We start from the raw sequence: 26,939 nt of genomic DNA, 5'->3' as shown, positions 1-26,939 counted from the left end.
TCATTGGTCCTGAGCCCTAGATGCCACATTATCCCAGTTCATCCTACATTGGGGGGCTCGCATCTTGTGAGCTTGATATCCACAGCATAAGTATCACATTGGCAGCTCTCAAGAAAGCCATTGCTACATGAACAGCATGTCAGTCTTGACAGAATTTGGCACATCAGGATGAGGAAAGGGTAGTAAGTGAGATCCCAGGACTTCATTAATGTTGCCTTTAATCACTACAAGTGGAGTTGCGTAGTGACTACATGCTCCTGCCAATTTGGATATTTCCAACAATCTCGGTGAGATATTGTGACTTGTGGTCTCCCAGGTCAAGGCGTATCGACAGTTCAGCTGTACCATCTTGGCAGGTGAAACTAATGGCTAGAAACGCCCTAGACAACAAACTGTGCTCCGACAATCTAGCCTCCAACATACAGATGACAGAATGGAGTTGTTCACCTGATAAGAAAGTTCACTTGCATTTCATTCTCAATTTTCACTTTCAGACAATCAACAAGTTAAATCACCTCATTAAATGAGGTGATTTAAGTTTACAAAACCGTTAAAAACCCAAGTGCTTCACAGGTGATCATGGATGATTAAACTAAGAAATATCAAAACACTATCCATATACTTCCTAAAAACATACTTCTGTAAATTGAGTGATAAGTTTCTTTTGATGTTCAGTATGCGATACAAGCTATTGCAGTTTTCCAGTTTTATAATGAATGTATTAATTCAGTTAACAATGGAAATACCTAAAAAAAATCTGTTTTGAAAGCACAATTCATCTATGAATAATTATACCACAACAGCATGAATACAATTCAGAGAAAAATCATTACAGGGTTGGATTACCAAATCATGTCAACAGACATGCTGGTTTTATTTATTAGTTACCTTATCAAATACAATAGTCCCAAAATATGCCTTCACATTCTCTTACGAAACCATCAGCCAATGTCTTCAAAGACCACAGAACAAGTGTGCAAACAATCTCGCCGAGTATAAACATCAGCCTCTCAGCCATTTAAATTGTGAACGTGTTTCAATTTAAACACTCCCATGCCAAAAGCCATAGCCACAGCTTTAGCCAGAAGACCACAACCTCCCTACAGTCACATCCAACGCTGTAAAGAACATCTTCACTGAAGCCACTGGAACTGAAGACCATCCAAGATTCCATTGTGTACTGAAAGATTATACCCTACAGTTGAAGACCTGGATTTGGCTGGAAATCAGTTTTCACTTGAGAAGATCAAGAAATAAATTCAACCTGCCTCACTAATGAATACTGCAAAAAGAGAACAACCTGCAATAGTATTTTCTTTATAATTCTAGGATTAGTGGTTAAATCCATTCAACTGTTCAATAAAATCTTATTCTTCATGTTCTTACCCTGCCATTTCCAAGAGTTCAATGACAAAGAATCGAGCCAAAAAAAGTTACTGAAGTTTACTAAAATTCTCCTCTGAAGTGAACCCTTTTGGCAAATAAACTGTGTTAAACTCTTTTCACTGATTGGGAAGCCAAACAAGTTGGGGAAAAAAACTCAATGAGTAATAAATTTAAAAACTGAGTTCAAATACAAATCCAAAAGTAATTATCCCCTTGTTCATTTTACTTAATGGGAATAAGAAATTTGTAATATTAGATTCAAATTTATCCACATTTTTCCTAAGCTAACAAGAGGCTAACATTAAGATCTCTTACATATGAAAACCTATTGTGTTCCACTTTTTCCAGTGTAAACCATTACATAATAGAAACACCAAAATCTAAAAACTCTGGAATATGTACCACTCCACTGGAATGTTTATGCAGGAAAAAATACTAAGTCTCATTAATTAACCTAAAGCTTACTATGGTTGTAAGCAATGACATATTACATTGAGGGTAAGGTGCAAGGGTTACAAAATAGCACCTGATACTTTAGAGGCTTGCATTAGCACCAACATTGTACCAGTAAGGATTATAATACCATTTTGCAATTTCCAACAAGTACCACAAAAGTTCCCACTTTGTGGAAAATAATTTAAATTTCTTTTCTCTCTCAGGGAAGGGAAGTTGGGGGCTCTTTCTGAAATAAGAGTCAGTGCTGAGGAGTTTTGTAATGTCTTGGATCCCGAGTTAGTCGGGGATGTGTGCCATGGGACTAGCTCGTACCTGTGATGTGGACATGCGCGAAGTGTCTTGCCGTCCAGTGAGGTCAGAGGATGAGATATTGACAGGAGCGCCGCGGTGTAATCTCATACTGACTTTGCGCTCTCTCTCCATTCCAGATACTGGGCGAGGGGATGTGTTTGCTATAGGCAAAATGGATAGACTTAGATTAATTTGACTATGGTAAATCATTCAATTCATTACTATTTTAAATGAACAGATCTGATACTTTTTACTTTATCTGCTTGCGTGAAAAAATACATAATTTAATTCCTGAAAAGTAAACTGCTGAAACAGCTTGATAAATTTTCCTCGACAATGCTCCATACGGTAACAAAGAATAACCTAAAATTACAAATGTAATAGTGTTACGGTTAATGGAAATGACTGAGGAGTTTCAAAAATCTCGGGATAACAGTTAAACATCTAGCATGTGTCAACGATTAGATGAGGTTCTAAGCAAGAAAGGAAGAGTTCACTTGGGTCTGAAGCAGTGATCAACAGAATAGTCTGGTTTACCTTGGTTAATTAGGTTCTGGGTAAATGATTAAGAGTTATCAACAGTTGAGAAACGGGATAAAAACAGGTAGGTAAAGAGACAGAGAACAGAAGGTGGGAGGTTTTTGTGCTGATTAATCTAGACCAGTATTTGGTCTAGATTAATCAGCAATTAATAAGACAAGTATTTGCACCTTAAGAGAGCTTGAGGAATCCTAAGTTGAAAAAGCCTCTTTTGGTTAGTGAATACATTTTTAGAACAGGGACATAGGTTTTCCATTTGTGGGTGGAGCACTGCCAGCCATTTATATGGCATCCCAGGATCTGCGCCTGTGGCTGGAAGGTTGCTGGTTCAAATCCCACGGCCCTTAACCCCAGCTGCTCCAGGGGTGCCGTATAAATGGCTGACCCTGCGCTCTGACCCCAAGCTTCTCTCTCCTCATCTGTGTGCCTGTGTGTCTCATGGAGAGCAAGCTGGGGTATGCGAAAAGAAATTCCTAATGCAAGAAATTGTATATGACTTAAAAAGTTATCTTATTTAGGGAATCTGATTTAAGTCTCCACATCCTGTACTTAAGTTGCTCACTAATTTTATAAGAGAATGAACGGCAACAGTAAATTAATCCACCTACGTTCTACCCATAATTTTCCACAGAATTACCACCAATTAGGCCTAAATTTCAAAACATCTCCTTAGGGCATTAGTAATCCATAACCATACATGAATGACTGTTTTGGGACGATTTTGCAAATTGTATGGTATTAATTATAATTTGTTCTGTTATACCATTCTACAATTCCAGTATGCAGACATTCAGTTTTCAAATTGCATCTTTTGTGTCTTTCCATTTCAAAAAGCTAATTGTGTTGTTCCTCAGAGGGTTCTGAATATTGCCAAGGAGAGTCAGAAAGTGTTTTTAAAAACTCTCAAGGTAACTCAAGGAAACGCTTCAAACTAAGTCCATGGTGCACTGGAATGTACCAGCTGTTTAAACTCAGAAAAGGATTCAGTTCCACTTTGAAACTTTGTGCATACCAGTGTGAGATGTTGGGGTTAGGGGTGTAGGTGGGGCAACATCCTGTGTTCCCCTAGGTCTTCCCGAGGCAGAGGGGATGCCCCTGGTTGCAGGGTTTCTGGAGTGTCTCAGTCGCTCCTCTCGGTCTCTCCTCTCACGCTCTGCATCCTCTGCTGCTCTGTTGGCACCCTAAAGCCAGATGTAAAATGCATAAATCTGCCCAATACCTTGCAAAATATTCAACTTACATCTTACAAGGAGACTAAGGATTTTGACCATTGTATAACCAAAGGTGGTGAATGTTTATAATGTCTGCCAAGAATCAAGGAATTAAACACGAGGCTTGACAATAAAAGAATCTTGAGGAGACTAGCTTTAAAGTACAGTTGACTGACCCTCATTTATGCGTTAAATAAAAAAAAAAGAAACCACACTTACAAACTTCAGCATGTTCCAGTCAAAAACGTAATCGTATGAAAAGCCCTGTCTGTGAAACAGATTTCTGAACAGCTGTCTCAGGTAGGAGTAGTCTGGCTTGTCATCAAAGCGCAGGGAGCGACAGAAGTTGAGGTATGTGGCAAACTCAGCTGTGGAGAAAAGGTCAGTATTGAGTTTCACGGCATAAAACGTCATGGGACAATTACAACTTTGTTGCAAAATCTTGCTGAGCTTGGTACATACAGGGGTAGCCCTTGCAGAGGACCTCAATGGGGGTAGACATTTTCTTCTCACTGATCCGCTCATATTTTTGTCTCTTAGTAGCTGCTTTCAGGCCCTGCCAGGGCAGAGACCCTAAGTTGAAGTACATCAGTACATAACCAAGGGACTCCAGGTCATCACGACGGGATTGCTCTGTGGGATGAAAGAGAAAGTTTGTAGCTATTTTAAAACTTAAGTCAGAACAAGATTTCAAAATTCAGCTGGCAAAATGATATGAAGGTGGCAGAATGCTGATCTAGAGAAGTGTAAAAATAAATAAATGGATACCAGAAGATGCATAATTTAACACAAACAGGATGAGCACACTGTCTTAAGATATTCAAGGCATCTACAGACAATGCAATCTCAACAGAAAGTATAACACCACAAAGGTTGATACAACGGGACTAGGGACATTATTCTAACAATCCAGTTGGCAACTTGTGACCATAAGCCACAGGAGAACAATAAAAAAAGTGAATTCAGCAGGTTCCTGCACATTGCATGTTCTAAACCATTAGTTCCAACCATGGTCCTGGGGGACGACTTTTGGGTGTGTATGCTCCAAGGTAAGCTCTTAAGTCATCGGCAAACTGATTTCAGGTTTAAATTTGGGATATTACCAAATTTGCTTTCAGCTCTTCAAACCTTTTTCCCATCAACCCTGTGTCAAATTAAGTTTCAGAAATGATTAAAAAGGGTCTGAAAATAAAAAAGGTATCATGGAAGTATCTGATATCGTCGCACCCAATTGCTGATTATAAAACAAATTAAGGGTGAGCAAGCTGAGGAAAGGCTATTTAAGAGTTGAAGGGATGGAAAATCTTGAAATATGAATTTGGATATTTCCAAAAACTAAAGAGATTAAAGTCAATAAAAAAATAGAGATTGAAAAATAAGATGGAACAAAAGCCTGCATATAGAAATCCCCCAGAACAGCTTGAACAAGTCCAAGTAATTAAACTGCCCTAAACACAAAACAGGAACATTATCTCCAAAAAGTAAACCTAATTAGAAACACTAAATTCTAAAAGCTTCTTTCACACCCAGAGCATTCCAGATTCAAGAGCCGCAAACAGAGACTTTAGTCTAAAACTTAAAGAATACACTTATGCACAAATCAGTGTAGAGGGAACTGAAGAAATGCTGCACATGCTGCCACATGTAAAAGTACTCTGGGATCATTCTGGATGTCAAACATAACTTTTCAAGCATTTGTATGCCAGGTACAAAACTAAAACATTTAGTTCATGCTCTTCTTCAATACAAAACTGTGAAATTTTGTGACAAAATGATCACCCTAAACTTTAATTGGAGAGAAGCCTTAGCAATCTCAGGACACCTCCTAAGAAGATTGCCCGTCGTACCTATTCCCAGGTGTGTGTTGATAGAGGCATAGCGAGCTGTGCCAGTAAGATTCTTGTTCTCGCGGTAGGGAATGTGCTGGTGTGTGCGGGCATCCCGGTATTTCTTGGCCAAGCCAAAGTCAATGATGTAAACAAGGTTGCCTTTCTTTCCCAGCCCCATTAGGAAGTTGTCTGGCTTCACATCTCTGTGGATGAAGTTCTTTGAATGGATATACTCAATACGGCTGATCTGAAATAAACAGTTCAAAAGCAGGTTAAATACAGAGAAGCATGATATTCTTGGCAAAGTGAATTTTATCTTTGGTGCACACATTTATGATCTGTGCTAGAGAATCTGTTAAATACAAGGAAAATTTAGTATTCCCTAGCAATGCTATATTCTAAAATGGTAAAGCTGATGCCAAAATGTAGATTATCATATTACATAAAGGCAAAATAAATGTATATTTTCTACTTCACCTTTAATAAAGTACAAAGTAATAAAATAAGGTGGGTAATCACTGAGAAAAGGTGTACACATACTGGCTACCTCCCTTACCATCTGGTCTGCAAGAAGCAAGACAGTCTTTAAGCTGAATTTTCGTGAGCAGAAATTGAAGAGATCTTCAAGACTGGGCCCAAGTAACTCCATGACCATCACATTATAATCCCCCTCAGCACCACACCACTTGATTGTCGGAATTCCCACTGTACAAGAAGATGATATCACACCATTAAAAAGTCATTTCCCCCCCTCCTGTAATGTGAATATCATTAGGGCTTTAAGCAACAATCACTGCATATATTTTCTCACATTGAAATACAAAGGTAACAGCTCCCTCTTGTGGTGTATAAATAGATTTTAGAAAAGACTGAAGGTGACCTACAATACGTAGTTGTGAAGCTCTGCACTGTAAACATGAAGGACAGAGGCCATTTGTGATATATAGATGTGATATAAAAAGGTCAACGCATTAGCCATCAGTGTCTTCAGTAGTGCCTATACCCTAATGATATCACAACTGCATGCTATAAAGCACATCAGAAGCATGACCTTGAAAGTAATGCAGGATCGCTCAGTATTAAAACTAGCCACATCAAACAATTGCAAGATTGTTTTTCAACATGTATATGATTCAGCGCATTATCGAAATCACAGCTTTAAATTGTTGCATTTTCACTCAAAAGTGTCATAAACCATGGCGTCACCCCATTCTACATTGAGGTCTACACACCTCCTGACTAATATGCAATGACTTTGAAAAATAACTGTGCTACACTGCTACAAAGAAATTGTGCTACACAAACAAATGTGATTCAATGAGTATGGAATAATCATTTCACAGCACTAGCACAGAACAGCTGCTGACACTTCTTCACCAAACCCTGCAGACTGTAGGCCTGGGCTATATTCTCCTCAGCAATGCATGTCATCACTCAGCAGTTTCCACTACTCACCTTCCAGGTCAGCTATTTCTGTTTTGTGCTTGGCAGAACCAGTACTAATTCTACCCCTATAAAAAAATGACCATTACCCTGTATCCAAGTGAAAGTCTAAATGGCATTACTTCCTGTGTCTGCATTTATTACACCTAATTTAGAAGCCTTTTCATTGTATTTTACTTAGTTTATATCCATTGCATATGTATTAAATTATATCTGGTTTTACTTAAAAGAAAGCTTATATTCGACACTTAGAAGAGTACTGATGTTCTCAAGGTTTCTCAATGCACTGTAAGTACAGCAATTTCCTAAGCTCCAGCAGGGTGAGAGAGAGACCATGAACAGTAAAACAGTCACTCCATGAAAAGATGTAAAATGCCAGCTCAAGGAATCAGTGAAGATAGAAGGAGGACAGTTTCTCACCAAGAATAAATGATAAGGAAATTGATGGAAGGCAGACTTAGCAGAAGGCCAAAGAGCAATGTGCATATAAAGAGAAAAATGCTGGGCATGTTTAATGGAGGGAAGATTAACAGATCAGTGCACACATTAAGCCTGAAGCTACCACCAAGACTGGTCACTCCAAACCATTTCTTTAAACAAGAAATGCAGCACCATAAAATGCTACGACAGGCTAATCGAAAGAGTGGCATGCATTTTACTTTCCAATCAAAAGCACTAGGAAACAATTAAATATTAAAAGTAGTGCTCCATAAAAACACCTGTGAACTTGCTGCATTATGGGGCTGTTCATTTCAGATGGGAGGGTGAGCTGGCAGCTGTTCAGAGTATTGAGAGGTGACGTCTACATATGTGCAGAGCCACATGGGAGTGCACCTCCACTGACCCTATGGCTGACAGACCCAGTATATTTACAGGAAATAAACCAGACAATTGCCATTCAGCCGAGTACTGCAAGGCTGAAGATTAAGACTGATGTTAAATGCCTCAAAATCAAGAAAAAACAGGGTACTGCTATTTTAAAAATAGCAGACCCAACAACATTATGCTCCTACTGCAACCCCTAGCAACCTATCAGTATTATGTCTGTTAAAGAGCAAATTGTTACCTAGGAATGTTCCAGATTTTTGGGACTCACTAACAGTTTTGGGATTTGTTGTGTAGCCTGTTTTTCCTGACTTTCTCTGAAACTAGAGAGACAAGATGCCTATATCACCTGACTACAGGTATTTGCAGATACTAGAGCCAGATCCTCTGATACTGTCCCTTTCGGTCATCAAGTTAGAATAACAATCACCTGATAAGTAATCACTAGAAAAAATGACGTATTGGGTATTAATGTGCATTAGAAAAAACAATGCCAAAAGGGAAGTAGCATGTGGCCTTTATGAAAAAATTATTGATGGTATTAATTTTTAATAGTCACAAACTATAGTTTATTCTCATTTTGTGATATTCTGAATTCAGATATAGAATTGGAAAAGAATGTACAATCCATGTTTAGGGGAATTTAGTCTGAATTAAAAATCCCACACAGGTGGTGGTATTTTACTAACAGACCTCAGCAACACTTTTGTATTAAATGGTAAATTAGTTAAACTGCTACTTCATTTATTGTGTTTTCTAATACATTTTTCATTTTACAACTTAATTCATTCTTGAAACAGTCTGTTTAATTGGTTGTTAACTATTAGCCTTGAACTGCTTTGTAATCATTAGTACTTAAGTTAACCAATGTTTACTGCATAGTGACAGCAACCTGAAGATCATGTGCTTGGAAATACACCTACATCCTTTCCTTCAAATGATTTACAACCTCCTCTAACCACTGCACATAAAATCAAATTTTAACATGGAGTGTATCTGCTACCCAGCTATCTGGCTGCTTAATACAATCCATGTCACTTCTCCAGTGATCATGACAGGCTGAAAAAAGCCAACCTGTTGATGACCACAGTCTTAAAACTACTGCAATGTAATTAACAAAATCCCAAATTTATAAATAATTCAGACATTTTCGGAGCTGTGCCAACCAAGGAAGAGACCTACAGGCAGAGCACAGTAAATGGCAGACTCAGCCAGTTAAAGCATATAGGAAAAAAAAACAGTTGAAGCACAGATCTTCCCAATATTTGCCAGACCTGAAGCTCAGTTGTTTAATTTGTGTATGCATTTAAAGAAAATGGCAAAAACATATGTACTTACACTAAGCCTGAAATGATTTATCTCTGTAAAAAAATTAGCAGTTCAACATCTGCAATTAGGGCTGTAGTAAATCACAAGTGCTGACATTAAGCAGCATTACAAAAATCAGTAGCAGATAACATCAGTGGCTACATCCTTAGTATTTTAATTTATGAATATGGACCAAAGGCAAAAATAATTGTACAGCTTTGTGATAGCTTGTTAGGAGTTCTGTAGTTACTGAAATAGGACATGTTTAAGAACCTCGGTCAGGTAAAAAAGTCCACATGGTAGAAAGAAGGGATTAATGCCCAATGTTAAGAAATGTTCTTTACTGTCCAAAATTGTGAAGGGGTGTTCTATTGTGCTTTTTTAAATAAAATCAAGACTCACCTCCTCCCTGCATCATTTTGTATATTTTGCTCTCGATGTGAAGCTGAGGGTGTTTTGTTTTCACACATTCTAGTTTTATGGCCACTTCTTCTCCGACCGAAATGTCTGTACCTAAAGGAAAGAGAAAACGTATAAGTAATTGTCTGGGACATGGGGAAAAAGCCTCAGAAGGTTAATACTCCATACAACAGTCATGTATAACAAGGAATTTCTGCTTACAATTTGCATTTCACAAGATATAGGGAAAGAAATTGTGAAGCATCAGGTTTGTTAGCCTCATATTTCACACTGACTAAAAAGTGTTACAATTATTTCAAAACACAATGTTCTTAAACATTCCAGCATCATTACATTCAATCCACTCAATTTTTGGGCATTCCATTCTCTAAACAAGCTTTGCAATAAGAAATACCATGAGTCTGTACTACACTTAAAATGTTGCGTTTCCAGCGTCTGCATTTTAATTAAGACCGATTTAAATGGTAGAAAAATGAGCCATGAGTGGCTACGTAAAACAGTGACATTTAGAGGGTTTATCACAGGGGAAATGCAAACCAGTCAGTCAGATGAAGGCCTTCTATAAAATCTACTCATAACCTTCAGGTGCTACTGAAGAGAAAATTTGTCAATTAAGAAACCCAGTGTAACACGAAGAAAGTTAAAAATCATTGTGAAGACAAGTTATTGAGTGGTAAGACTAATAAGAAAACAGCCAGCCACAACTTCAAACTTCACAAAGTCTACACTGTTTCAAGGATGTTTATGTCCATCTTTATCAACACATGCTTGAGTTGGTGCTAAAGTCCATAAAATATTTTTACGATGCATGACCCACTTCACAGCCACTGCTGCAAAACCATTCCACACCTGCATCCAACTGCACAGAAGTTTAAATGTAAGGATAATAAATTTACAAGGGGATAATCACAAATAGGTTAATCTGGTAAATTTTCAACATTTTATAATGCAAACGTGTCTTAATCTTATGCCTTAAAACAAATGTTTTATTAATACCATCCTGTGCTGAATATTCCAATCGGCTTTAAGCAGATAAACATTAAAAGGAGGAAAGCACTGTAGACTAAAATAAGTACAGAAAGTAAAATGCATTAAAATACAGTAAAGCACAAACATTAAAACAATAAATTAAAGGTTTTTACTTTTCAAGTTTCAAATACAGTTCAGGGTCTTGATTCTTTGTATGTATTGACATACAGTACCTATGAAATGCTATCAGTCTTGAGACTGGTGAGCTTCTACAACATAGGACAACTAGACATCTATTCTGAAATAAAGCAACTTTCAAACTCATTTTAATAACGTGGGGTACTGGAGAAGAAAAGAAAAGGGAATCACCCAGGTTCTGAAAATAATTTGCAAGTCTTAATCATGAAAATCAAAAAGATCAAAAGGAAACAGCAGTAATATTATTTCATCTGAATACTGCACTACTTGAATATTAACAAAAAACTTGAAACATTAAATACTGTTTCTTCAAAAACTGCACCAGCACAACTCAGGAATGCATAAAAATCACTTCACATTTATCACAGTGAAGTCTGACGGAAGCAGCCGTGTCAATAATTGTTGCAGTGGAAATAACTATTCAAATTTATGTTTACATTATTTATATTAAATAATTCAATTACAAGAAAAGGGAATAACGTGCCCATACCATAATTGCTTTATAATGTGCTTCCCAAATGCTTTTTAAACTTCACTCCTTGTTGTGGTCCTTGCAAAAGTAAGTGAAAATTGAGTGCAGTGCCGTTTTCCTTGGACAGCACACTTGCCACAGAAATGTGTTAATCTTAAAGCCATCCACACAAACTCAAACATCTTTTAAAAATAATCTTCTGGAGTGTTGTCTCATTGTTCACCAGCTAGCTTTGTTTTTCAGTTCAGCTGCAGGTCATGCCTGCTGATGTTTCCCCAATACATGTAAAAATGTAAGACGCAACCTTATGGCTATAACAGTTCAACACTAACACTGTTGTGCCAGAGTAGCACTTTATTACTACAATAAACCATACATGAAAACCTGCCTGCAGTCCAGCCTATAAATTAGAACTATAAGTCTAGTTTTGGAATATTTTAAACCATAATCATTCTGAATTTGTGAATTGCAATGTAGATAATACAAACTGTTCACTCAAAAAACTAACCGAAATTTTGAATCGCACACCTCTGGTTTTAATGACTTTCTTCACGCTACAAGAGATCTGATGGCCTGACTTACTTCAGAAGTAATTAAGACCTAAGAACCTCTCCAGCACCTGATGTGCAACTAAATCAAGCTGATTTAACATTATAAAGTAAGAAAATTAGTGGACTAATTTTGCTTGTTTTCTTACTGAAATATGCAGCTTGGCTGTAGAAAACACTTGGGCAGGTGACCTCTAGATTAGTAAAATGTTCAACATAGCACAAAAAATCACGTACACACCTGTTGTGATGCCACTACTAGTAGCAATGGTAGCTTGTACTCCTATAACATGTAGAACAATCTGCTTCTAGATATTCCTACACACCACTGTACCTGCTTCCTTGCTATTTAAAAGGCTTCTTTAGTGAAATGAAAATCACAAAGTAGGTATTGGTCTCAGTGTCAAGGCTAAATTCTGCTTTGGACTGGAACAATATTGCCCATCTAAAAGTTACGTCTCACTACTGCACCTTATCTACTGTATAAACAGGCTGCTGGCACAATGGTTGCTGCACGTCACTCAGGTGACAGAAGTAAAGAGGTTTGGGATCCTTTGAGACAAAACGCGCTAGACACATGGAAGGAATTACATTTTGTGTGAACTCTTCTACAGAAAAATACTGCCCATATAACCGATACTACCCTAATACAAATAAAAACCTGATAGATCAAACAGGCATTTAGTGAGAGAAATGGCCCTGTTTGCCTGGTGCTCAGTCTTACAGGGGAACCCCATAGTGCTATCACTTGGACAATCCTTGCCATTTGATACAACCACAGACCCATATTTAGCAATTCTGACTATCTTGTCTTGCACTTCAATAGCAGAACTCTGAAACCCTCACTTCATGTTAGCATCCAACAGATCTTTTCCCCTCTTAGCTTCGTAAGTCTACGTATTCATGGAAGACCTGTCTAAACACGATTATCCTCCACCCACTGGTGTGCAATCCTAAGCAGCAGGTTTGGGTTATGAAACCTCAGTGCCACTGTTATGGCACACAGCTCATTGATTTATTTACACGGCTTTAAACCTCCCACCTCCATAACCCTACGGCAAAGAAAGGAATACTGATAGGAAACAGTGTGCCATCTTTAATACATAATTCCCCCACTTCCTAATGTTAGTATGATTGTTTTTTTAATCCACTAGCATTTCCAAGATGCACCCCATTCCCAGCAACTGATATCAATGATATCATAATCTTGAAATGTATGTTACATACTGGCTGCCTATACTTCCTAACACCAGTTTCTTAAAGTTGAGATTAAGTGTTATTCACTTGTGCAACATTTAAATAAGAACTAGGAATCAACCATTTAAAAATACAACGTTATTAAAATTTGCATTTCTGGATAACTTATACCCCTCAGTAAGAATGATAATTATAGTAACACTCTTATCCTGTTATTGGTGGATCAAATATTACCAAACTATTGTGTCATTAAGTAAGGCAACACAGTAAGTAGAAAACCTGCATTACACTGAAGATTTTTCAAATAGCCTTCAACTTCTCATATATTGATACTTCATAAACTGTAGCACTCAGGTAAACACTCATCTTCAGGATACTTTTAAGTGCTTCTCAAAGCAAATGAAGCACACTGCAATGCTATGGCATTAAGGCATGAGTCTTTTACTCTTAAAATAGAAGACTTCAAGGGGACCTGATTCAAATATTTAAAATCCTCATACATATTGCCAAACCACTGGACTTCCAACATAGGATTAACAAACCAGGAAATAAGTGGAAGCGAAGAAGAATAGCATTTAAAACTCAGATAAAACAGCACTTTTTACACAAAGTGTTACTGGAATGTGGAACATGTTCTTTCTAGATTTCTTTCCAATTTCTTTCTAGAAAGGGCTAGATGATGTCTCTGATCACTTAGGCACTAGCAACTAAACGGCAAGTGGCAACCTCCTCTACTCTGAAACATTTACGTTTTTAACAGTAGAATTAATTCATTTGTATGTGAATCACTATATAGCAGAGGCACTGATGGTGCACTGTGGCATCAGCACATGATTCCCCTGCATTCTGATGAAAACGTCTTGAAACCCCCATAATATAAGCCTCAACAAAACTCAGGGAGGACAGAGCTGGCACAGTCCTAGAGGAATTATATCACTTCAGATGGGTAACTACTCCACTGTGCAAATGATGCGATTTACATCTCAATTGAGCTTGAGTATTGTTTAAAGTAGGGAAGCAGACGGACGAAAGCCCTCACAAAACTGAATAGTCAATCCCCACTGCTGAAGATACTGATGCTTTCTCAGATTCAATAAAAAGTGACAGCATGTTATCACTATACATAAAAATAAGAGATCTGACAGTGCAGGGCTTAACTGTTCTGCTCCTGATCAACTGACCAAACACTGAAACACTTTAAAACCCAATCTAAAGACCTGGCTTTCAGATTTCACACTGCATTCTTCAGACTGTTTCAATGCTACTGCAAAGCTAAGACTATATTTAAGGGACAAAGTTGTTGCAAAGTGTGGGACATGGCTATAATAGTGGGTTTAAAGAAAAATACATCACTGAAACAAAACTACAGTAGCTAGACTCTCACCAAGGCCCTTAATGTTGAACAGCACAATCAGTATAGTAAATATCCACTGGGTATCTGACAAGAACATGTTATTTAATCATTTTGGCACTGCTGTTACTTTTAACTGTTGATGTTATCAACTAAATTTTATTAGTCCCAACACTATGTTCACCTACAACTGCCATTCAGTGCCAGAGACGGGTCTAAACTTATCCCTGCTTCAACAACAGTGTAATCAGCACAAAAATCCAAGCTCCCACTTGCATCGCCCTTACAGAAAAACAATGGTCGATTTCAGTTTATCAGGCAGCACAGCACAAAGCAAAAAAAAACTTGATCTGGTCTTCAAGGGTTTTTCTAACCAGCTGTCTTAGACTACTCTAAAGCTCTGCTTTAGCTTTGCAGTAATATTGATGCACTCATACATGTACATGACAAACCAAATTCTGAAAGCAAAATCATAACAGTGAATCAAATAGCAGAAGATAGTAAAAATGACTAAAGTCTGTAAATTTTACCCCATCCCCCAACCTCCCACATGAACAAAACATTTCCTGAAGGACTAATCTTTCATTTAATTGCTGGTATTAAATCTATTTTTACAATTTAAAAAATACTAAGGTTATTTCCTTGACCATCATTTGACAAAATGCACAGCACTCTACAAACTTTGAATGCAACAGTTTGAGATGCAGATTAAATCAAATGTAAAAAAAATCCCAGAATGAGAAAAGGGATTGAAGAGGCATTTCAGCATATTCCTGCTTGTGGAGAGGTTTAGGTGTGTATACTACTAGCTATATTATCAAACCATACCAAAAAAATAACCGGTGGGATAACTTCTTTTAAATCTGTATTCAACCTGAGGTAGGAAAAATGTAGCCTAAACAAGTTAATCCAGACTTGCGTGAACAGTACATATCATGCAAACTGCTTGAGTCTCCTGAGAAAACTGCTACATGCATAAGCCTATATGAAGTTGTGACAATGCTAATGGAAATGGAATGGCTTAAGCTTAAAAACGATTACCAAAGAACCAAAAGTGGAATAGCAAATTACTACATTAATCCTGAAACATCCCATCTTGCATTACATTGGATTTCATAATGAATTCAAGCTACAGAATGAGCTAAGGGGGTAAGAGCTAACAGAAGCTATGCTCCTCATGGCATGGCAGACTAGCCAACTACAATGCAGTTAGCTTACTATTAGATGTGGCTGAAAGACGATAGATCCTTTTGAGTTACAAATCTCCCATTAAAAAAAGCAAGACTATTCCCCAAGGTTTAGGATTAAAGATAAAAGTCCAATAACCATATTGCATAATGAAAAGTGTACTTTTTCTCTAAATCTTATAGATCTCTCCCCCCCTACACTATCACATGTATTAAAACAGTCTCACAACACTTCTACTGAATCTGTTGTATAGCCATATTTTTTACATTCCTTTCTAGAGCCAATTTTCTGAACATTTAATATTAACAGAATTAAAGAGGTGCAAGTGCAAAACTAGAAGTGTACAATGTTTTGAAAATGTATGGCCACATTTTTAATGTTGAAACCAAAACACTGTCTGCTCAGGAAGTGGTGGAGTTGACTATGTGCCCGAAAGCATAGAGGAAACGGGATGGGTTCGATTGAAACTGATTACAAAGCACATCCTTGCACACCTCCCCAAACAATCACCTTATGTTTTCACAGCACTGCAACATGATCTTCAGAATCATTTTCTAAAAACATTGCCGGTTTAAGCCCAATTTAGTCAAGGTGCTTTGCGAGAGAGAACAGCTGAGTTGACGGCTTTTAACTGTAAATCAAGCCTCAGTTGACAAAACAAAAACCCTTAATAAAAGCAAAGCAATAATGATTCTATATTTAATCTAATCTCTAGTGTCAAGACCGCTTGATGAAGAATGCTAAACCAATAGCCTTCACCTACAATACTGACCATGGTGCAATACACTAGTCAGAAACTTCATATAGTAATAACCAGACAAATATTACACAACAGAATTGCCAATTAAGCAAAACAAAGCAAGCACACTGGACAATGTGACCAAGAATGAATCACGTGGGATACGTCAATAAAACCTGATCTCCTTAGAATAGTCACACCCGATGAATGGCAGCATGGTCACCACACCAAACTACCAAAGGGAAAATCCCACGTGAAAATATCAAAGGAAAGAATTCCCATGTCATCTACTCCAGAGCATTCCTGTCATTCCCCCATCTCCTCCCAAAAAACTACATGGATCTTCATCAGACACTTCAGCCCAATTATATCACTGCATACCTTCTAAGAACACCTTGAAATCCTAATACTAATTTATTCTGAATACTGTAATTTGTTTTTTAAAACACAATATTGCAACACTTCCTTGCAACATTATACCAGCAGTTTATAAATTATGAGAGTGATTAAATACTGTTATGCAACTGTGGTGATTCAGCTGGTGCATTGAAAATAAACGTGGCTAACTACTTATGAGCTTATATAAAAGCTCCAATCTTTCTGCTCCTGGGGAGGGGCAGAGTCTGACCTAATCAAGGCATGTTTCACTAGGACCCTTGCTGAGGAACAACAGAAAACAACTGCATCAACTCTCAACAGAAGTACATCATTGGCAACACTGAAAAACAGAATTGCATGTGTATTCACCCAGAGAGAATACATTACCCTGTCGATAAATTCTTTTAAAACTCATTGGTCACTTTCTTCGTACAACAGTATTTATGTAAACACTAGGCATCAACACCTCCATAGAAACAAATCCTGTATCAGACCTTTACTGCATAAGAAGCAGGACCTATCCTTCAAATAAAGAATACTTACAAACCAAGCTAAACACTTCAAAGTTAAAGAAATGGAAAAGTGAGCCACTGAGCCAATTCAAGAGAGGAATATGTCAATGGCAGCTCAAAGTTCCCCTGCCATTTCTCCACATAAAATAGCATCAGGTTTAGCAGCATCAGTATTTTAGATGGAGATGTAGCTCACAATGTGGTGTCATCATCAAGACTGCCACGTTTAAACTCAGTGGGGGTGAAAGATCTAAACAGTTGCTGCACTATGGAAGCCCCCCTAGTTTCTTGCCATAAAATACTACGCAATTTAGTACAACTGCTTCCACCAATTTAAAAGTTCAATGAAGTTATTACTTTTTTTTTAAACAACTCACAACTAACAGAAGGTCAATGAAAGGGTATAGAACAAAGTTCCTAGAGATGCAAATAAATTAATTTTAACTAATGAAGTAATTTTAAACTGCAAGATAAAACAGTTTTCTGCAAACAACTTCAAATTCTATAGCAATACATCAATGAAAAATGATTTAACGTCCACAAAAACTTAAACCATTACAGAATTCTTGAAACAGTGAACAGACCAAACTTGACGCATACAGTATGGCAAAGATGTCAACCCAAAATTAACACCAATTACTGAAATTCCAATTTAAAGGTCTTAATTTGTACACATGGAGGGCCTATTTGTTGTAACAAGGGTTTGTATATTGGGATCCTGAAAAGATAATAAGACTATAAGGCTTTTACCCCAGTAAATGTGAGGATGGGCATATTTTCCCACCCAAAGAACACATTAAACCCCCAGTATGGACAGTGAACAGTGGTTTATCCTTTCACTATCCAAAGAAGTACTTTTTCAGCCATTTTGCTTCTAGCTTCACCTATATTAACCATTGCTTCAAAAGCAAAGAACAGAGCACCAATGGCAAACTTATTTCCTGACCAAGATGGTTTTTAAAGTGGCTTTTATACTTTCCAGTTGCAGGGCTAGGACATGACTAGACTAGTAGTGGTCAGATCCAAGTCTTTTTACTGTTGGTCAGAGCAGTAGGAATGCAGAATAAGACAAGCTAAAGCACAGCATGCTAAACTATAAGCCTATCTAAACAGTTTCAATCATCAGTTAGATGGAAATGAAACAAATAAATTCTGTGACAATGTGACATCTGTGCTTCAGACTGTGGTGTAAACTACTGAGAAAAGGTGCCTATGGTCAGATTACTTGACATTGGGACTGCAGGGCAAGATTCATCACTGAGCTGGAAAAATTGAAACTGCAGTACTAATGAAACCTGACTACCCAGCTTGTCACTAAAACCAATTCTGTCCTGCTTAAATTTAAGGAGGTATTTTAAAATGCTGGAGGGGAGGAAAGTGAATGAAAACATTAATGGATGAAAAGTTGCTTTTCAAACTGCAGTTTACTGGGCAACAACAGAGCACTGCCCTGACATGTTGGAAGAGAGGATCAGGTAAGGCATTAACAAAGCGTTCTGAGCATATGTACTCAACACTAAGACTCCCAATAGTGACTGACGTCTTTTGATCATTTCAAAAGACTGAAAACTTGTAAACAGTTTCAACCACACAGGAAACCTCTTTATGATTTGCCTAAACAGTAGCAGACATGAGAAGATAAAACTTTTTTGAAGCAAAGGGGAATACTATGAAATAGATGACACTGGATTCACCTTTCATTTCTAGAGCAGAACATGTCCAAACATTAATGCAGTAAATAAAACCTAATACAAACTCAGATGAGGTAAGAGTATTTGTATGAGGACACCTCCATGCAGAAATACAAATCAAAACAGAAGAAATGTCATTACAGCTGGGGCTGTCAACTGTATTGAGCACAGCAAGACCAACGGACGTGACTTTCTAATATCGCTGGAAAAAAATAATTAGCAAAAAGTGTACATATTCAAGATTCAACAAATTAAAGAAAAAGAACATCACATTTTGCCTTGAAGGCACTGACCATTTAGTAACTCTTGGCAAGAAATGAGTCACAGAAAAGGGGAGAGGGTGATCAAACTGCACCCTAATCCACCAGTGCTTCTGATTTAGAAGAGCAAAGGGTGTTAAATGCCTTCTCCAGCTGACCGTGCCTTCACTCCACCCTCCTAGCCCTGAGGAGTGGGAGTTCTGGATAGCAACACCACAAAGGCACTTTGTTACTGAGAAGGGGAACACCCCTGGAACTGACAATTTGCATAAACCAGTCAAATCCCATCCTGACCCCCAGCAAAGCCTGCTTAGCTGCAGGAGAGGAAGACCCTGAATATAAGTCATTGGTAAAGCTGATGCACTACTTCTAACATAGTATAGATTCAATTTTATTCCCAATAAAGTTACAAACCAAAGGTGCTGCAAGTTAGCTCTATGCATTCCACCACAAAGGTACAAGGCTTTGAATCAAATGTTTTCTAGTCAGAGCTGTCCTTTAAAAGTGAAAGAAAGAAATTAGGAAAAAAGACATGACCCAGCTGTGGTTTTCTCTGGTATTCAAGTTTCCTATTAAAGTCTTCAAGTTGTAAACACCTGATTAGACAGCATTGACTCCTAAAACAGAAAAGAGGGAGAAGCTCAAGAAGCCTTCAAAATCAACACAAAACTTGTCTAAAACTACTACGCAACAGATAATACTGCAGCATGTAATGAATCTAAAGGCAATTCATGGGTTTCCAAAATTGAACAGCAACGTCAAATCAGCTGACTTCCACCACCACATAATTAGACTTCCAAACACAGGAAAATAAAACAGTACAAGAAAAACACACCATCCTCCACTGGTTCACTCCAAAACGATCTTTAAAATAAAAGATCATTGCAGGTGTTCCAGCAAACTACCAACTAGTAGTGGTGCAAAACTTAATGCTTCAATTACTGATTAGTGAATACACATTAGTGAATCAAGTTAATGCATCAGAACATGTCCAATTAGAATACAATTTTCAAGTCTCCTGGTGCCAGTTTAAACTAAAACATGTCAGAAGTTCATTTCTTTCAGTTGTAGTACATTGAATATACATGAGCGCGCTGTTATAATAGACATTCAGCACCTACGTGTGCACCTCAGCAGCAGGCCTATTTCACTGCAATTTTCTTTATTTAAATGATTTCTTCCCAGATATTCAAAAAACTGTCGGAACCTTTGAAATGGTAGGGTGACTAAACCATACATTATGCTTAGTTGTGTTGCTCACCTGTACTTGAACGGACTAACATGTGCCTAGCATGTGATTTTTCTGCTGGTGGTAACATTGTGATAGGAAAATGATCATGTGCTGCTATTGTGTTTATATTCTTTATATGCATGCAACAAATTGATACATAGTGGCCTGTATTAGATATACGCTATACAAAATCTTCCAAGTGCTTTTTGCTTGTTGCTAAATGCTCCTCCCAACTAACGTTACAAACACTGCTGAGCTCATTGTGTATGTACAGAATTATAAATTAAACTACAAGCCAGTTACATTAAAAGGATTGCTGAATTTCTAATGACTGATTAAATACCTGGACAGGCAAGTTTACATCATACCTTGTAATTAAAATGGCTTGTTTATGAGATCAGACACAAATGAATAACCATAGTAGAGGTAGAAATAGCAACTTAATAAGGTAAAGGGATATCTTACTATGCCTTTACTTAAAAACATAAAAGCACTGATTATTGCAGTTGACTGTTCAATAATCACATGCAAAGCTGGGCTATTCACTGAACCACTACCAACTAGCATTTATTTTGTAACTTGCAAAAAGGTTATAATGGTTAAGCTTCAACTTGTAAAAGACCAAAACAAAAGAGCAAGTTAAACTCAGAGTTAAGCTATTATAAAGCAAGTATTTGTAACTGGTGATGTATTCACTTACAACTGCTAACAACATTCTTTGACACCTTCAAGGTTAATATCAGCAGCCATCTGACATGTCTAATCTTTCAGAAGGGAAAGAAACTGATGGCAAACAAGCTATAACACCCTCACTAGGACCTTGGGGTGACCAATCTGTATAAGAAAACAGTTTGTGAATTCGCTGGCAGGCCACAGCATATTAATATTTGATGTACACCTTCAAAAGAAGTGCCCGTATGCTGGTCAAGGAGTAGCTGGGAAAGACACATTGTGAGTATTATTCAAGGATCAGTGTTGGAGAATTCTAGATGGGCTAAAACAGAACCTGGACAAACACCAGAGTATTAATTTTCTACATGAAACAAAAGAAGTTGGGAAAATGAAGGCATGCGTAACCTACACTGGGCAAATAAATCTATCAGAGAACCCAAAAACAAAGCAAAAATATAGTCCGTAAATGCCACCCATTTTTACACTACATTCACTAAAATAGGGAAATTAAACACCAAGACTGTACAACCAGGGATAAAGTAAACAAACTGCTGTTAATCTCTTTTTTTCAACAAAAAGGAGAACTACATGTACAGATCCCACAAGTGGTGCTTAGCCTGACATCAATAATCAAATTACTCTTCCTAGTACAGTGACAAAATTGAGCCACTTAAACAGCTAAAAAAAAGCTGTTTTTAGCAATGTGATTAGCAATCTGATGCACTTTATTCATAATCCAGATAACCGCTGGCTAGAATGAGAACAATGTTCCATAAACATTCTTCAATTTTACAACTGGCTAGTTATTAGGATATTGGTTATTGATGTTGGGAGTTAGTGTCATAAGAAAAATGTTTGACTTATATGAAGATCATGCATGAAGTCACAAAATGAAGAAAAAAAGCAACAGCAAAAAAGATGTACAAAATCTAGTGGTCATACACTTCACATTTCAGATGGATGTGAGCATTCAAACACACAAGCATTCACGTTCATATGCATTCTTACCCAACAACTTTTAATTAAAAATGAAAACCTAGATGCATATTGGCAGGAACTATCTACTGGAACACTTGCTGTAAAAATGGTGTAATTTCAACAACTGAGATGAGTACATCTCTTACAATACTGAACATCTCAAATTTAAAAAAAGACTTAACTAATTAAGATCTAAAATAAGTTTTAAAAAAATCAGGATGCAACACTGACTGCATGGCAATAGACAACATGGCCATGAAGGCTGCAATATTCTTTGCCTTTTCTTCCTACATAAACAACAGAATGTGCTGGTCAAATATGACTTTATAACCAAGGCACAGATCCCTCAATATATTTTTTTTATCTAAGTGACACAAAATTATTTTAATTTGTATTTATTATACAGTCTTTAACATGTGACCAAAGTTCCACCTCATGACAAACTATAGCACTTTCCACTGCTGCACTGTAACATCTGGCTGCTTTCAAGGAAGATGACGTGCAGCACACTTTGTTCCCTGGGACTAAGTAAGACTCTGGCATAGATGGTGCAGCATAACCCCGCAGGCCTTTTATTTCCGTCTTCAATTATCCACATCATGAAAACTACACTAGAGCCAAATAAAACCTATTACACAGTCCCCGATTCCCCAGCTCTGTTAAAGTATTCCCGTGTCCAAGACCTATAGCAAACATGGTGTGACCACCTGGTTCTGTGCAGCAATACAGAAACAAGCCTGTCACAAAGGAATTCTTCACTTGTACCTGCTCGATTTCCCACACTCAGCTGTAGTGTTATGGGTCAAGTCTGTCATCAGGACACTAAGTGGTATTCCTAATGCTATGATTAAGTTAAAAGGGTAGAGCTCAAGCAAGAAATACTACAGAACCAGAAACATCTTTCTCTTGTTGCTTCTGTACATAAGAGTATTTGCAAAATGACTTCCCATGCCACAGTCCATATTTTAAGGACTAGGACACCAGCAATACTAACTTGAATACCAATTTATGTTTGAACCATGCAGCCACCATTTTGTATTAATATAGGAAAACTGACAAGTATAAATCAGCTGATGGCAGTAAAGCATGTAGTTTAATAGGTCTAAAAAAATTGCTTCTCCAGATCCGGAGAAACAGGCCCTTCCAGTTTTGACATCAAATAAAGGTTTTTGCAGTTTCTCCAATCAGAGCCAACCATACAAGAAAAGGCAGTGAGATTAAACATTATAGAGGCGAGAAGGGACCGCTGGAGAAGTGGATAGTCTGCTGACCCTGATGGGGATTCAAGTAACCCAATAGAAGGTCCTTAACTTCCAGCTCAGACTAGCTGTAACTTTACCAAATAAACAAAAAAAACTTGGGAGTTGAAAACATTACAGAGCCTCCAGGTCTGATGCCAAAACAAGGACATTCTGAAGATCAAATGGATAGGACTAAGAATAAACACTTCATGTTATTAAACTTCAGTCAATGACAGAAACTCATTTTGATTTGCTATAAGTTGGTTTGCAAAAAAGCCAACTTACACTAAATCAGCAGTATGAAGTTAGTGATACTGCGCTAAACACCAGCATAACCAAGGCAGACTAAGTGTTTGAGCATCTGTTGACTACAACTGATGTAATAGGTTTTAGGTTTCATTCCAAAGCCATGATTAAATCCGTATTAATTAATTCCTTAACATGGTCTCCATGTTAGCAGCTGCACAAAACGTCCATCACAATGTACCAACATAAAAACTGTTGCGAGACAATGAAAGACAGAGAGCCTTTACAGAGGTGGCCTTGTGTGTACACCCAAAAGGAGATATATAAAATACAAAGCTGATTTAAGGAGAAAGTACAATTCATACAAAACAGCTCATCTCAGTAACACCATTTTAAAACACCTTATAGCTACTGTCATAACAATGGACTTCTAATGATGTTCTATGGGAATCTACATTTTCTCGTATCAGACAACCAGTGAGGACTTACCAGTCCATATTTATATCCCTGTATCGAATGCATCTTGAGAAGCCAAACCAGTCTGTGACACTAAAGGAAAATGCCTACCTCAATAGTAACAGATGACATCCATATGGGAAAGGTCACCCCCAATCAACAGGGATCGTCTTACACATCCCTTATACCGTTCGTCTTGCCCACAGGCCTTCTGGCTGTTTCTGGTGTTGTGTTATAATACTGGGGGAAACTTATCCTCACCTTTCCAACTTTACACCAGACAGCCAGAACTGGTAACCCACGAGATTCACATCCAGACCACGCTTAATATGCACTGAGTGCCTAAAAAGCATACAGGCGCTGCAAAGGACCATTGTTGGACACAAACAAACCCACCCGTCGTGACTCCTCTTCCAAACGAGAATCTGGGGGAAAACAGAACCTGCAATTTGCTCTACACGTTTTTTTTCCGCTAAATAAAGCATACCAGCCTCCCAGATCTTACAACTGCACACGTTATATAACGCATACTCTGTTTCGTTTTGATTTACACATCAACATCTATTTTTTTACACCCCCACCTCTTCCACTACGTTACGTGTGGTGGTGAACAGGATTTACTGCTACACAAGCCTCTTCGTGTTACGTTTTAACCGCTCGGAAGCGAATGTCGCCTGAAGAACAATGCACCCTCAAGAGAAAGGTCCTCCTGTTTGATGTTTCTCACTTCAGGTTCGACTGGGAAATTGATCAAAATACCGAAATTCGGATAAAAAAAGGACCATCCTCGGTTCGGAACTCCTTTGTGAACCCAGAACGCCGCACGGTGTATGTGCTCTAGCTACACAATGTAACAGTTAACATCTATGGTTAAGCAGTAACTAACCACTGGTAAAGAAAAGTATGCAGATCACAAAACAGCGTTTGAATTGGGGGGATTTGCGTACAAAAAAAACGAGCAAAAATACGTTTGTTTTGTTCCGGCTTGCGATGGCTGTGGAAACCCGAAGGTTCAAAATGCCAAGAAGCCAAGTGTCAATTTCTGTTTAACATAACAAAGGGATCTTCCAATTAGGTACAAAAACCCGAGATAGCATTGTGTACGGCGCCGTTTCCAACACTAAAAGGTAATATAAATGAGCGGCAGGCACGATTCACTAACCGAAGCCCTTGTCAGAGAAGTTGTTGGAATGAATTTGTTTCGGGTTTATTTTTAAATAGGAGCACTCCCGTCTAGTAACAAGGGGGTTGAGATACAAAGAGCTCGATTAGTTACACATCGCTTCACCTTATTTAGTACAAGGTATCCTAGATTCTGTGAAAAGGAACAGGATACAGCTAAGTTACTTGGACACATTTATACTACGAAGCAGATAATGCAAATACGGCACAGTAACAAGAAGTGCTCGTCACAGTTTAAGGGGAATGTTACCTTCTACTACTACAATTCACTCAAATTGCAGACCGTTTTCATAAATGTCATAACACAAGCACCCGTGTTCTTACACAAATGAGCCCAACTTACCTTCGTCCTGTCCAAAAAATAACTGTAGTTAAATTTCAATCTACAGAATCAATTTAGTCCACTTACCCAGATAAATGTCTCCAAAAGATCCACTTCCAATTTTCCTACCCAGTCTGTATCTGTTTCCAACTCTCAGTTCCATGGCTTTAATTCTTATATAAAAATGTAAACAGGAGTAATTTTCTTAATCAAACCCCCGGAAGGTTCGATTTAAGCCCCTAATAATATCCGAAACCTTCAATATTTCCTCTATATCTGCCCTTTTCACCACTCTCCCCCTTCCTTCCAATTTTTAATAATATTGTTCCTTCTGTCACAATCCAATTTTCACCATTCCTTTTCTACCTCCCCGATTTTCCAAATACACCAATATGGGGCTTATCTGAAAGCTTGAAATGTGTAGATTATGTTCTTGTTGTTTCGGATGGCATCCCTCTTAACGGTGGAGAGGATGGAGACGGATTTTAATGGCTATCTTCTCTAGCTTAAAATACTGACTACCTCTGCTAACCCCCTCCTTCTGTGTGAAACAGTCTGCCATAGTCCTGTGACATCACTTCCCCTAGCAACAGTGGAGAGGGGGAGGGGATTGGGTAGGGTCTGAAACAAAAACAAGTATAACGATGGATTGATTCAACCTTCTTAGTTTCTTTTGTCCAGCTTTCAAAATAGCGTAAAATAATATGCGGCTGTTTTTTTTTCCAAAAGCAATCTCTACAATAATAAGCTTCATAGGTTATTAGTAGATAACATGGACAGGACAAGATGTTCTCAAAAGACATTGGGCTATTCAGTGGGAAAAAGTTAATTCCTCATGACTACAAATATACATTTGTATTTTCAGTTGTATATGAAGCATGCGAAATGGTTTTAATCCTTTCATTGTGACAATAATTTAATTTAAAAAACATCAGTAAATATAAAATAAATACTGAATATGTCTGAAACCATTGCTAAATAGACACATAGAACATATATCCTTCCTGTTACATAGCTATACTTTTCCTTTAGAGCCTTAGTTCTATAAGCAAGAATTCCAGTTGAGTGACTATGATTAAATGTGTTGTAAATAGACAGAAGAGCAATGTGCCCCGTAAAAGACAAAGATAAACACACAGAACAATTGTTTTATATGTAAATTCTTGTAATATTGTACAGTATGTTGCTTCTTCCTGAAACAACAAAACAGTTATCACCTCATGTTTTTGAAACCATAGGCTCTGTGTCTGAAGCTAGAACAATTATTAAAGAAAGATGATACAAACATTTGTATTTATGTTTCTAACAGGGCCAAAAATCGTGCATTTTTAATTCACTGCTTTTCTTCCATCTTGTTCTCAAAGTTGCTCTGTTCCATGAGCACCGTGCACCTATCCTT

At 37.7% G+C, this 26,939-nt stretch overlaps 1 protein-coding gene across 3 annotated transcripts in view; it reads right to left on the bottom strand.

The window, feature by feature from the left end:
* csnk1db (casein kinase 1, delta b) overlaps nucleotides 1-26,109 on the bottom strand; it is a 33,734-nt gene extending 7,625 nt beyond the window's left edge. For all 3 annotated transcript variants that reach the window (XM_006635131.3, XM_015356358.2, XM_015356357.2), the window contains exons 1-8: nucleotides 25,628-26,109; nucleotides 9,692-9,802; nucleotides 6,270-6,418; nucleotides 5,732-5,960; nucleotides 4,347-4,517; nucleotides 4,104-4,252; nucleotides 3,686-3,854; nucleotides 2,155-2,294 (exon numbers count right to left, since the gene is read on the bottom strand). In XM_006635131.3, the coding sequence (XP_006635194.1) occupies nucleotides 2,155-2,294; nucleotides 3,686-3,854; nucleotides 4,104-4,252; nucleotides 4,347-4,517; nucleotides 5,732-5,960; nucleotides 6,270-6,418; nucleotides 9,692-9,802; nucleotides 25,628-25,703 (1,194 nt within the window). In that variant the 5' untranslated portion in view covers nucleotides 25,704-26,109. The remainder of the gene's footprint in view (nucleotides 1-2,154; nucleotides 2,295-3,685; nucleotides 3,855-4,103; nucleotides 4,253-4,346; nucleotides 4,518-5,731; nucleotides 5,961-6,269; nucleotides 6,419-9,691; nucleotides 9,803-25,627) is intronic.
* Nucleotides 26,110-26,939: the final 830 nt, after the last annotated feature.

This window comes from Lepisosteus oculatus, chromosome 9, assembly GCF_040954835.1.
Source record: "Lepisosteus oculatus isolate fLepOcu1 chromosome 9, fLepOcu1.hap2, whole genome shotgun sequence".
Classification (NCBI taxonomy): Eukaryota; Metazoa; Chordata; class Actinopteri; order Semionotiformes; family Lepisosteidae; genus Lepisosteus; species Lepisosteus oculatus.
Note: the sequence above shows the minus strand (reverse complement) of the source record. Positions and strands in the feature narration are given on the sequence as shown.